At 41.8% G+C, this 14,121-nt stretch overlaps 1 protein-coding gene across 1 annotated transcript; it reads right to left on the bottom strand.

The window, feature by feature from the left end:
* Window positions 1-2,760: 2,760 nt before the first annotated feature.
* On the bottom strand, window positions 2,761-13,999 carry smn1 (survival of motor neuron 1, telomeric). Its single transcript, XM_079516338.1, has 8 exons — window positions 13,810-13,999; window positions 13,126-13,197; window positions 12,765-12,884; window positions 11,596-11,802; window positions 10,878-11,069; window positions 8,126-8,197; window positions 5,567-5,674; window positions 2,761-3,173 (listed from the first exon to the last, which is right to left on the bottom strand). The coding sequence occupies exons 1-8, from the start codon at window positions 13,855-13,857 to the stop codon at window positions 3,105-3,107; spliced, it is 888 nt and encodes a 295-aa protein (XP_079372464.1). The 5' UTR covers window positions 13,858-13,999; the 3' UTR covers window positions 2,761-3,104.
* Window positions 14,000-14,121: the final 122 nt, after the last annotated feature.

A 14,121-nucleotide genomic window follows, 5' to 3' on the forward strand; every position in this document is an offset into this window, starting at 1 on the left:
ATTTCTATTTTCTCCCAATAGGTATGGGAGTGTTTTTTGTCGTTGGTTATATTTTCAAACTGACTTTGGGTAATGCATCCGGCTTTGTCAACTTATACCTTATAGGCACCTGTACTGTATGTTAATGAGCCTGTAGTGTCATTCATGTCCTATAAAAGGCCATGTTTGTTCTGCAATCAGCGATTAGTCACCCTGAGGAAAACAGTTTTTTATTCTTGCCATGCAATGCACAGTGATGCACTAGCCACCAATGCCACCAAACAAGGCTTTTAATTTGTCCACAAACAAGAGTGCCTTAGTTTAAATTTGTATCAAAGAGCAGCAACTTTTACTTTGCCAAAAAGACACATGCTCCTCTCTCTCTCATTCTCTCTCTCTCTCCTTCTTCCACCTCAAACCTCAAGCCTTTTGAGGGGGAGAAAAGAAAAACACCTTTAATGTCTGAAATGACCTCCTGCTGTGCGCTGTAAGCCAAGGGCCAGTATTTAATTACATACTATTCATATACCTTAATGCCTTTAAACCCACTTTCAACCTGGCGCCCCTAGTTTTATAGGCGGGAGGTCAGCCAGATGAGTAGCCTTCTTTAACCACTTAAATCATATACTTTGTAGTATGGCGAAAACAGCAGATCTACAAGCTCACAATGTGTCGCATCGCGACACGTTGCGAGCTTGTAGATCTGCTGTTTTCTTCTTGCTATTTCGGAAAGGTTTGAAAGTGCTTTAAAGGTATCAAGGTATGTGAAGCAGTATATCATTAAAACACTGGCCCTTCAGCTACACAGCGGGGGGTCAATTCAGACACTTTTGTCTCTTTCTCTCCCGTGGACGAACGAACACATCATTTCTAATTAGATTTCCATTGCCCCCTACAGCATACTGTACGTCTAAAAGTAGGCTACACTTCTAATTCGACACCACCGCCAGCCCTCGCTAATTTGTCAGATACCACGTTATGCATTTCCCCATTTTTCATCATCCTTCTTCGGCCGCCCGTCGCCCTGGAGGTAACTAGGCACCCATCCTTACATGCATTTCAAAGCCGTCGTGATGATGATGTATGTGATCCTATATTGGGTGTACATACACGGTCCACGCAGCAGCAGTGAGCGCCTCTGGGGAGAAACTCGTTTTGGCCTGCACTGGAAGTCTGGAGCAATGCCCCGGATTACCTGCTCTCCAGTGGTGGGAAGTAACTACTCAATAATGTAATGTAATGTACTCAAGTACTAGTACTTACTTCTAGTACTACTACAATTTGGGGGTACTTTATTGGAGTATTTCCAATGTTCGATGCTTTTACTTCTACTCCACTACATCTCAGAGACAAATCTTGTACTTTTACTGCACTACAATATTTGAAAACTTTAGATGCTAGTTACTTTGTAGATTTGGATTATTATTACCCACTTCGGCCCTACATTTTCAGCCAATATACAAGCTCACAATGCGCTATGGTTGCACTCAGGTGGTTCCAAAACATTTTAGCCCAAAGACCCGGGATCCAAACTAGTGAAAATAGCAGATCTACAAGTGAGCTTGTGAATCTGCTATTTGCAATACATCTTAAACATTGTTTTTATGAAATGCTTTTGGAAAATGTTGCAATTGTTTTAATTGATGAAAAGTTTTTTTTTTTAGTTTTTAGTTTAAACTTTTTTAAATAGTACATATTTGTAGGTAACGAAAAAAAGCATACATTTACTTGTGGCACCATAAAATACTGGTCCGCGACCCAAAATGGGTCTCGATCCACTGTTTGGTAAACCGTGTCCTAGAAGCACTGGGGTTGTATGAGGCTCTGACTAACAGATACATTTGTTTTTATTTCTCCCGTCCAGCGACGGCTCCAGAAAATTGTGACTTGGGGGACTATGGGCTGGCTGGCTATTTAGAGCAGGGGAGAATGAATTTCAATTGGGTTTGTGGGGAGGGGGGGGGGGCTTCCACCAGATGAAGCCCCCCCCCCCCCCCCCCAGAGCGGTCCCTGCCAATGTTATCCAGCATCGCCCAACCATGATAATTATAGCACTTGCTCATTAATACGAGTGGATAGTCTGACTTCTGCTGGACAATGTTTGTTATTACAGCCACGTATTGCATTTTCATAAACACAAAGGGTATGGTGCTTTGTCTCCCCAGTGGCATAAAGTGCAGACCAGAACAAGAAACAATCCAAGGCATTCGACCTATAGTACCAGGTACCGTTTCGACCTAGTGTCGAAACGTGATGGGTCAATTCAGTTGCCTTGCTCAATAAAATGTTAATGTTTTTCGACTTGAAGATGGAGTGCCTTGGATCTCGTCTTGTTGGTCTGCAGTTTATGCCACAGGAGAGACAAAGCAGTACCTCTTGGACTTTGTTGCTATGTGTTTCACCAAAGAGCACCTGATGACGTCATAATGGCTGATTTTACACTTTGCTGAAAATTGCCGATCTACAGCGCGACACGTTGTGAGCTTGTAGATCAGCTATTTTCAAATCCCTCTACTCTTAGGTCATTCATTTTATACAACAACTTCATTGTCATTATTTTAAATATAATGTGTTGTTGATAGAACAATTAACATCCAACCAGTCACTGTTATTTTGTATGCGCAAACAGCCTTTATTTCATTTATTTACAAAAAATACAAAACCTTGCCTTGTTACATGACACTTCATTATAATATCATTCTCTGCTGAACATGAAGAGAAAGATGCACACACCAAGGCACCGCAGTGGGGGGTGCGGAGGGGTTTGGGGGAATGGGGGGGTCCACTGAACATGAACTGGTCCAGAACCTTAACAGTTGGTTCAGAACTGGAACCAAAAAAGTTACTTGAACTGGGAACCAAGGTGGGCGTGTCACTATTCTAAAGGTTGAAAGATGCAGATGTGATGTAACTGGGGGCAACTGGGGATTCCTGCCCCTTAAGTACAAGGGTGGTGCTTAAACGGGTGGGAAAACGCGGGCCGGTTCACGGCCGGTTCCCTGAAAGCACCAAGGTTCCAATAATACCAAAGTTCTATTGGTGGGGAAAGGGCCTCAGAGTTATGGGGGGTTGAAACAAACAAACAAACAAAAAAGGTTTGAGAACCACTGAGTTGGTCAGTCACTTCATTTGTGGTGAGAGCGGTGGGACTTGTTCTTCCCGGACGCACCTTCTTTACGTCCTTGTTTCAAACCCTGGCAAAAAGAGAGGGGAGAAAAGAAATACCTTACGTTTAGGAATGAGACTGTTATTAATCGTTTTTTTTTACCATTTAAAAAAAAGCACAGTTAATTCATTGTATATTGTTGAACTGAACATACTACTTTTCAAATACAGCTAGAGGGGTCCTGCATGGATGTTTAAACCTGTAGCTTTTATTTACTTTTAAAGAGATACATTATACCCTATATATATTTATTATTGGCTACTGCCTTATCTGACCAGCACCTTCCAATTTCTTTTTAAGAAAATATAATAAAACCTCTAATTTACAAATGCTCATGTCCATAGATTTGAGGAATAAATCTATGCAGAATAATCGTGATACTATACCATCCAAATCCGTATTCGTCCCACCCCTACACCTCCTTTTTACCTTTGATCTGGTTTAGAAGTCAGATATGCCTCTACTGTAGCGTGACGTTTGCAGCTCGACTGAATTAAAACTCAATGAGCCCAGGAGCGCAGAGTTTCTAAAATGGAGCAACTTACTTCCATAAAAAGACAACGAGTGAGTGCCGCCTGCGAGCTTCCCATTTCTGCCTCATCTTTCATCCAAATTGCTCCGGCGGTGGCGGCTATACTTAGCAGAATCCCAACGAAACGTGCCGGGTGATTGAGACCGTAGTGTTGCGTTTCTTTTCTATCACACAAAACCTCTATAAGTTTAGCCCAAACTACGCTAAGATAGAACTGTATTGATCGATCGCCTGAGTGGAAGTGCAGGTGATGTGTGGGGGGAGGGGTATGATATACAGGAAGAAATGATATCCAGATAGAATACCAAAAACAACCTCGACATAAAAACACAAGATGTAAGCTCCTTGCTGCAGAACCAATGGACGAAAGGCAGCATGAATCAATGTCTCTCTACCAGTGCTGCATTAACACCTTAAAGGGGAAAACCACCCATTTTCAACATTTTACTATGTCATTAATATACCTTAGAGCTGTTGTGTGGAAATAATAAAAAAGTCCCCCCATTTTGTGTTTCCTAGAAATGTAATTGTGAAAAAAATCATTAACATGGTGAAACACATCTTGATGACATCATCAAGATGTGTTTCACCATGTTAATGATTCTTTTCAGACCTCTAGTTCTAGGAAACACAGAATGGGGGAACTTTTGTATTATTTCCACACAACAGCTCTAAGGTACATTAATGACATAGTAAAATGTTGAAAATGAGTGGAATGCCCCTTTAAGGGCCCAGGCCTATTTAATCCATTCTGACCTGAGATCAGATTCTAAAAATGTCTTCTACATCCTGACAGTTTTCTGAAAAAGCTATGTTTCTATGTCAGTCGTTCAGACCTACAAGCTCGTAGCGCCTAGATCTACTATTTTTCAATAGCTAAAGCATAACATAATGCTAACACCAAAAGGGGTTCCCGTCCAAAATGGGTTAATCCATTAATAAAATGTGCCCATCGTTTATAGCGCCCGGACCACTTTTACCGACGGACGGGATTTTGTTGTGAATGTGTGTGTGTAGCAGCTAACAATAGCCACAACACTAAAGATGCGATCGACAACAACGGGAGGTAAGAATAAATCTATCGCGACTAGCGACTGGACCGCGGAGGGCCGTCAAACACAGGATCTTTTTTTATAATTAGGCGGGATGATTTAGATCGCGAGTTATTAACGTTTTAAGATTTTCGTTGTCGTCGGCTAAACAGGCAGGGAACATTTTCGATGACGTGTCGCTGTTGTGCAACACCGAGGATTGCGCAACAAGCGCATCTAGGCTGTGGAGCGATGAGACCGGTTTTGATATCACTAATTTGACGGAGATCAATCTCCATCTCGGGCACATGACCGTGCACTTGAACTTGACGGTGATTTACGTCATGGGCCATTAAACTGTTGTATCTCTGCCGCCATCTTAAGCCCCGTACCACACCAATGATTCAAGACACAACAAAACCATTTTAGCGTTTGATATGTCCCGCTGCATGCTGGCGCATATGGTTGCATTGCAACGGTTATGGAAGTTGTACTGTGTGCACTCAAAGATGGTTGATTTAGAAAATACACCATCCCAATTGGAGCCACTAGAGGCGAAACGGTAAAACATCCTCTGGTCTCCTAAGTGGTCACCGTCTGACGGCACATTGTCTTATGTTTAACTGGTGCTAGATACCACGAGATTGTGTTGCTGTGACAAAAAAAAACTATTTTAGTGTCAAGATTTTCGGAATATTGTGTGGCTTGTGGTGATCGGGTCCAATACTTAGTTCAGTGACCACAGGCAACCCAATTCCGGTGTCTTAAAAAGGCATCACGCAGATATAGTTTATAGGAGTAAACCGGATGGCTGGATGTTTTCAGTTTTTTTCTGCGTTGGGTGCACTGTGCACGTACCAGGTAGTATCCGGTGTGGTAGCCGCTCATGTACCAGGAGATGAGCATGCTGCCCAGTGCCTCGTCGTCCTCCATATCAGCGCTCATGGGCGGAGGAGGTGGGATCATCTGGGAGACAGAAATACACACAGCAGGGTGAGAGGAGAGAACACAACACAAAGAACAAGGATTTGTTACACAGCAGTGCTTCTCAAACCGTTTCATGCCAAGGATCCCCAAATTGATATACATCTAAAACCTTTGAGATTTTTCTAAAATGTTCAGAAATAGCAGCTGTACAAGCCTGCAGTGAGCTTGCATGTCTGATATTTATGGCATACGTATACATGGATAAAGTGGTTAAAATTTCTGTGATGCTGTATTAACTTTATTAGCTTTTTCTGGGGACCCCCTCAAGGTTCACTTTGTTCACCAATGTGTTACAGGGTGGGAAAAAGATTATTTTTTACAAAAATGTTGAAGAATCCACTCAAAACAGACGTTATATTAGTAACTGACTAACTAAGGTGAGATAACGCAGATCTTCTAACGCAGATCTTCAGTTCAGTACATTAAACATTATTTAAGGGCTTACAATCGACACTTTCATAGTCTATAATAAAAAAGGAAAAACACAACATTGAAAAATGACCATGCCCTACTTGCGGCACATTCTAGAAGTTCGATTTGTTAGATTTAGGTCACAGCAGTCAGTGCTTCTTCTCAAACCTTTGTGGCTTGGCTTCAGTGCCCTCTTTCTCTACCTTTAGGGAGATGTGTAGATGTATTTTAACCCACTAAACCAGGTAGTCGGCTATTCAAAAATAGCAGATATACAATCTCATAGTCGGCAAGAAGTGAAATCGTATATATTACATAATCTTTGAATATATATATTTTTAAACCGAACATTTTTAATCCAAATTTTTGCTTCTGGGGGTCCCTGGAACAAAATATTTTTAAGATGGGGGTCGGCAGCCAAATACATGAATACATTTTGGTGGTCTTCGACATGAAAGTGTTTGAGATCCACTGATATAACAACATATGTTTTTCAGAAAAGGATTTAGAAGACATTTGTAGAATCGGCCTCAGGTCTTCATGGGTTAAACAAACAAGTATTGCTTTCTTTCATTTCAATAACCAATGTGCTTTAACCCTTTACAGATCAGCAAGGCTGATAACAATGTTGTCTTCGCAACCCTGTCCGTCCGTCTGTTAACAGTTTGACGGCAGCTAATTGTTTAATCCAGGGTTCCACCGCACGTAAAACGCTATACCCGACCCGAATGCGTTTCATTTGCCGTTTTAATTTTGACCGAAATCAAGTCATCATCTGGGCTGCTAGGGCTTCTGGGAAATTGAGCCCAATGCAAGTGGACGGGGGGTTTGTTTGGACTACAACTTGCTCTGCACTGTGGTTTCGTTCCGCATTGTCATGGCCGCTGGTGCTTCTGATCATAACAAACCATCGAACCATTTTTCGCCGGATTTTCGTGGTTGAAAAGCTGCAAATACTTCAGCGTATGCTCTAAAAGGTAATAAAACAATCTCGGCAGCGTAGAATATTTGATTAAATAGCGGGTAAAGCGTTTTACCCCGAACGCCCGGAGTTATTTAATCCATTAAATGTATAGCAGCGGAGCACTTTAACCAACGGACCGGATGTTATCCCGGATGTGGCTGAAGCAGCTAGATGTAGCCAAAACACTCTAGAGGCGATCGACAACAACGGGAGGTATGATTAATTCTACCGCGACTAGCAACGGGACCGCGGTGGGCCGTCCAACACATAATCTTTGCTTAGAATTGGACGGGATGTTTTAGATCAAGAGTTAACGTTTTAAGATTTTCGGTCTCATCGGCTAAACAGGGGGGGGAACATTGAATGTTGCGCAACAGACGCTCCACTATCAATAATATAATCTCCGTCCCTTTGATCAATCTTCGTCCTGGGTGCTGGGCGTTACTAATTGAAAAGACGGTGAACTTCGTCCTGTGCGCTCGGGGTGTTAACAGCTAATTTCCAGAACCGTTCGACCAATCAGCGTGAAACTGTGCATAGTTGCAGACACACTCCCTTGATGACAGAGCAGAACCCTAACCCAACCAGTTATATCGCCACCAGAAGGCCCATTTACAAAAACACATTTTGACTAATACACAGTGGGCTCCATCTTGCGCCACCCCTTACCCCTATTATTATATTTAAAAATAGTTCAACTAGCCAATCTACATCGACACGTTGTTAGCTTGTAGATTGGCTATTTGTACTATTTTAAAATGTTTTAAAATAGTAAAAAAATGGCAAATAGTTAATGGGTAAGGGGCAAGATATAGGGCAGTATCTCTACAGTCATGTGATCAACACGGATCTGCCCGATTTCAAGTCAATCTTAGCCAATCAGGATGGAATGTGACAAATCGGACAGATCAGTCTTGATCACATGCCTATAGAGATAAGAGTTTGGACAAAATGTATGGGAGTAATATGAAAAAGATGGGTTTTGCCTTCGACCTGGCGGAGACAATAAAATTAGTTATGTGATGTTTTACTGTTAAGTACATCTGCTGACTCACCGGTGGTCCGCACGGCATCATGGGAGGCCACGGGGGAGGGGCGGGACCACCGCCAGACCGTCTGCCTCCGCCCTTTAGAGAAAACATAATAAAAAGTGCAATATCATTTAAAGAAAATGTAATACAATCGAAGAAGAATATGACGTAAAGTTTTAATACAAACTCCCCTGGCGATAGCCGTTACAGATAAGAAGTCAATTTTATTTACTGTATATAGCACATTAAAAAACAACAGAAGTTGACCCAAAGTGCTTTCCAAAAACAGATACAGTAGTCTATCTACAGTGCAGTAATATAAGCATAACGCAATAATAAACAAGCAAAGCAAAATAATCCACAAAAACAGCAAAACAATTATAACAAACAATAACTTCAAACTGTGTTAAACGCCAGACTAAAAAGGTAGGTTTTCAGGTTGCATTTAAAATGATCATTCCACAGTGTATAATAAGGCACACTGTAGCGCACGGATCCCTCCATGGTTCACAGACCGCTTTGACACCACCAGTGGATGGCAACTAAGTATATTTATTTAAGTACAATTTTGAGGTATTTGTACTTTACTTGAGTATTTCCAATACTTTTACTTCTACTCCACTACACCTCGGAGGCAAATATTTTACTTTTACTCCACTACAATTATTTGAAAACTTAAGCTACTTCGTAGATTGTGATTATTACAAAACATGCATTAACCAATTCAGCCCTATACATTTCGTCCATGTAAAAATAGCCAATCTACAAGTTCACATTGTGAGCTTGTAGATTTGCTATTTTCAAAATGTGACATTCTGCAAAATGAGTACTTTTACATTTGGCACTTTTAAGTACATTTTGATGCCAATACTTTTAATCAAGTACATTTTTAATTCCGGACTTTTTACTTACCTGTAACAGAGTATTTCTATAATATAGAAATACTCTGTTAAGTAAAAAGTCCGGAATTAAACATTTTTCACTTATCAATACTGCAATATTATTGCAGTATTGATAAGTGAAAAATGTTGAGTACATTTTGCACCACTGTGGTTCACAGCCCGCTCCGTAACCACCTCTGTGTAATGTGGGCTACCGCACTAATGGCTCAATCTCCGTCTCCCCCTGCGGGATCATTACGTGCGCTGCCAATAAAGTGCAACCTAATCTAATGCAAAAGTAAAGTGATCTAATTGTGTGGCTTCCAATCTCTCGCTACTCTCAGCTGGGAAGGAGAAAATTACAGCAATATAATGTCATGAAATAATTCATCAATCATATGCTGCATTATTATGAATTTCTTGCTGGTTTTCAATTAAGTAAAAAAAAACAATCCCCACCCCCGTCTATTCAAAAGGTTTACGGTTGCCCCCAAAAGTCCCTTCCTTTCACAGCCCTTTGAAATTCGGGCACCATGTTGGACAAATCTTCAAAATGTTCCATCTCTCAGCATTTTGTTACTTCAGGATGTTAAGAGTATGTAAATACAATATAGCGTATATAATTGGGGTGGTTGGATTTACATATATAAAAACTACAAAAATAGAGTAGAAAAGTAGCCGTTTGTCGAGGCTTTAATATACAGCCATTTGGTATAGTAGGGTAGAGCCCTGCATCGGGAGCGGGATGGATCCCGCCCTACTGTGTCCCCTACTGTTCTGGACATCGCACGTGGAGTCTCTCACGCTGCAACCTGTGCGCAGCTCGTCGCATAGCGGTGTCCGTGGTCACAATATAATATAGGCCTACCTATAATCAGTGGTGTTATGCTCGTAGAACGCAGTACCCAAACATTGTGACGTGCACACGCAGGTACGGAACGGAACAGTGCACACGCATGCACATTAGAACGCGTCGCCCTAGATTCAAGAGAAGACACACCTAACCTCGGGTCACCAGACTTTCCAAGACGCACCAAGTACCCAGTGGTCTAGGTTTACTGGTGGTGGGTGCGGCCTCCTATTTTCACGCCGTGTCAAGTACTGTGCCCAAATCAAATGGCTACTACAGGTTTAACTGTTAATCTGAACGCACGCTCTCATTCACGGTAAGCAACACAGCAGTATGGCTCCAGTAGACTACTGCTACTGTGGTGTTCTGCACACAACAATAATGCCTCCTCCACCATCAAAGAAGAGATTCGTCCAAAGCAGCCTTTTTAGTTTCTCTACGGCAGCGCATTAAAGAAGTTTGTCTGATTATTTTAAGTCTACTTTTGTGTTTGTGCGTCTAAAACTCTCATATACTATAAACACTACTAGTAGGCATAATAGGCTATCAGCTGTTCTGTGCACATGCGCACATGTAGGCGTGTCGCCGTGTGCATGCACACGATTGCGCGTGACGTCATTAAAATGCTGTGGTACCCAAGAAAGTCACCATTACACCATTCCCTATAATACTGTATATGTCCCGTGAGCAACTCCTCACAAAACCCCTCTCTTGTGCACACGTGCTCAATCTCATTCTGTTTCGGTAAACGTAATGTTTTTCGATCTCAATGGAATTATTGCTGGTTTAGCGGGACTAAACTATACAATTGCAGGTTGGTGCGGGACTAAATTGGGACTTCATTTTTTGTTGCGGGAGGGAGCAGCGGACAGGCAATCACTGTGGGCAGTCTTTTTAAATCATTGCGAGAGCAGGCAGGAGTGGTCAGAAATCCAACAGGAGCGGGCGGGAGTGGGATTAATAAAACACTCTATCGTAGGGTTTCTAACCATTATTTTCCACACACAATAGAAAAGGTCAGAGAACTAATAAGACGTCGCCATACCATTTTGAAGGCCGACATGGGTGGCGGTGCACCGGGGGGGAAGCCAGGGAGCCACATGGGAGGAGGAGGAGTCTCTCTGTGGGATTTGGACTTGCTGTGGTGGGCTTTGCTCTGTGGATGCTGTCTGTGTGGCTGTGGCGTGGTGCTGCTGGAGCGGTCGCTCTCCTCTGTGGAGGACTCCACGTCGTTGACCTGAAAAGGTCACACGGATAAACGAACAAAGCATGCTCATTCAGTTTTAAAATCATCTCAGGGAGATTCTTTAACTCATTTACTGCCATCGATGACTTTGGACCCGACTGCCACGGACTACTTTTACGATTTATTTTTGTGCGTTTTCAAATGTCAGTCTTGTGTAAAAACACCGGAGTTGCGGTCTCGAAGGCAACGGAAATATAGACGATTGCACATTTACATCCTGATCCGGTCCCAGTCATTTGGAAACACGGGAATGGCTTTTCATCCGTTGTCTTTTCCCCCCGCTGTGTTTTGTAGCAACTTATGGCACGCTGTTTTCAAACGACTCTTATCAATGTCCAAATGGAATACAAATATATATATATATATATCCCGCACACAGGTCCGTGTCGGCTATCGACTGGGGGAGCGATATATATCAAAATAAAATGCTGAAAAGGTAAGAAACTAAAAAACGTGGCAGAAGCTAAATGCAGCGAGAAATAAATCTGCCAGTAAATCGATCAAATATGATACATACCACCGTTTTTGGATATGTGACATTTGAATCCTCCTGAGCCTCAGGGGTGTCTGACAGCAGGTCTTGCAGGTCGTGTTGCTCTTCGTTGCCATAGTCTGTGTACACCACCACACAGGTGCCTTTCCTCTGGTCTATGGAAGAGATGGTGGCCGAGTACACCTGGCCGTCCACTGACCAGTAAGCACTGCACTCGTCTCCCACCTGCCACTGGAGTCACAACAAGACATGCCGTTTAGAAGCTTATCAGCAGCAACAACACACGCATACTAATGACTAAAGATAAGTATATATATAAAAATAAGTACATATATATATATATATATATATATATATATATATACACACACACACGTATACACATAATACACACACACACACACACACACACAATAATAAGTAAGTTTGAAGCACTTTATTTTAGCCAAGGTGACGCTTCAAGCATCACTGTTAAGGTACATTAGCTCTCCACCAAACAGACTATTACAGATTACTACAGATTGGCAGACAGTCAAATGAAGTCGTGATATCAGTTGTTTAGAAGGTGTGAAAAGGGTTTCTGAATGCACCCGAGAGCCGACACCGACAGACTGCTAAAATAGCTCATGGCTTGTCTGTCTCAACAACAAGCCCACTGCTATCCGACAGTCGAAAGCTTGGCCGGCTTGCAACACTTCCCTAGTCCCTACAACTTGCAACCCGACGCGACAGTGTACCGACCACCCATTCAGCCACAGATTTAACAGTGTACCGACCACCCATTCAGCCACAGATTTAACAGTGTACCGACCACCCATTCAACAACAGATTTAACAGTGTACCCACCGCCCATTCAACAACAGATTTAACAGTGTACCCAACGTCCATTCAACAACAGATTCAACAGTGTGCCCACTGCTCATTCAACAGCAGATTTAACAGTGTGCCCACTGCTCATTCAACAGCAGATTTAACAGTGTGCCCACTGCTCATTCAACAACAGATTTAACAGTATGCCCACTGCTCATTCAACAGTAGATTTTCTGCAACAGACGCCTAATTCCAACACTCACGGCCGCCGACGTGCATACTGGTGCGAGCTACCTAAAAAAAAGTCCTTCATTCTTTATGAGGATCTTTGGTTTATTTTAAATACGTAAATACGGTATTGAAATGTAAAATGTGAAACTCACCTCTCTATCTGGAGCTGCATTACTTTTTTTCCGGCTGTTGTTCTTTTTGTTGTTCTTGCGTTTCTTCCCTGGGGGGTCGTTCTTGGAGGTCTGTGGTTCATCCTCCCCTTTAAGGGCGGTCTTAAAATGATATACAACGATATACAATTACAATTGAGGCATTTATCAGACGTCTTAATCAGGAGCGATTTACAGTAAGCAAGGAAAACAAGTAAATCATGATCAGACCGTGTCACACAAACGTATCAGAGCCACAAGCTCAAAGCATGGCTCGTAGATCTGTTACTTTCTATATTTTCTCATTCTGAAAACTTAAAAGTATGTTTTTTGACATATGAGGTTTCCACCCGAAATATTTCACCTTGAAGGATGCAACAGCCTTGTCATAAGCCTTTATCAACGCTGTGTCGTCCCAAATGTCTGAGTCATCACTCTGAAAGAAAACCAATAAAATCAAGGTATTTAAGTCATTCAGAGCGGTACAAGAAGAGTGAGCACTAAGGAAGAGTGGGCACCTCGATGTAAAATTGGCTATTTTGTCAATATGGCTATGTGTCCAAAAACACAATATTTGAGTCAAAGTATGTAAAGTATACATGATTTGACCATTTAGAAATAGTAGAAATATATTATTAGTATAGTAGCAATAGTATTATTATAATTACTATTAGTGTTAGTATTACAGTTTTGGACAAAATAGACAATTTTACATGCAAGTACTCACTCTTTAGAGACAGCATTTCAATTATAATCTCTATAGCACATCCATAAAGAAAGGATTTAAGGGACTGTACAAATAGACCATAACTCAGTCAGGCATTTGGTTCCATGTTTCCACATTCTTTGGATAACATAATAGACACGTGCCAGTCTAACTTTATATTATATGTATTACATTGAAATGTAAATTTAAAGCCATTCGAGCAGTGAAGTGAAGAGGCTAAACGCAGCTTAGCATCATAGCTAGCTGATCATCTCTGATGTCTAGTTATCGCCTGTCAGTGTTTTTACTTTAAACCATAATTATTATTATAACATGACTTACCTGAGCAGCTCCACGTGCGAAAAGCACGTCTTTACAACCGTTCGCCATTGAAAACACAAAGCTGTGTTCAGTTATTAAACCTTTAGCTTAGTGTACTGTGTGTGACACTTTTACAAAACAACGTGCGTCGCATATTTGTGACGTTTCTTCCAGCGATGATGACAACAATACTTTGCGACAAGCAGTTAGCGGTTGGCTTGGCAACAACAACAGCTAGTTTACTACATAGTTTAGTTGGATGCAACGACGTTCCACCCTTATTACTCTGTGCGTTCCACCCGCGTTGCCTGAAACATAGACGTTTATCGACGA

The sequence above is a fragment of the Electrona antarctica genome (genome assembly GCF_951216825.1).
Source record: "Electrona antarctica genome assembly, chromosome: 12".
Taxonomy (NCBI): Eukaryota; Metazoa; Chordata; class Actinopteri; order Myctophiformes; family Myctophidae; genus Electrona; species Electrona antarctica.

Bases quoted from the DNA above. Each gene is read 5' to 3' on its own strand.
- smn1 (XM_079516338.1), bottom strand. From the start codon at position 13,857: ATGGCGAACGGTTGTAAAGACGTGCTTTTCGCACGTGGAGCTGCTCAG. The intron at 8,198-10,877 runs GTATGGCGACGT...TTTTCTCTAAAG, and splicing joins CCATGTCGGCCTTCAAAATG to GGCGGAGGCAGACGGTCTGG. The intron at 3,174-5,566 runs GTACGTGCACAG...TCTTTTTGCCAG, and splicing joins ACCACACCGGATACTACCTG to GGTTTGAAACAAGGACGTAA.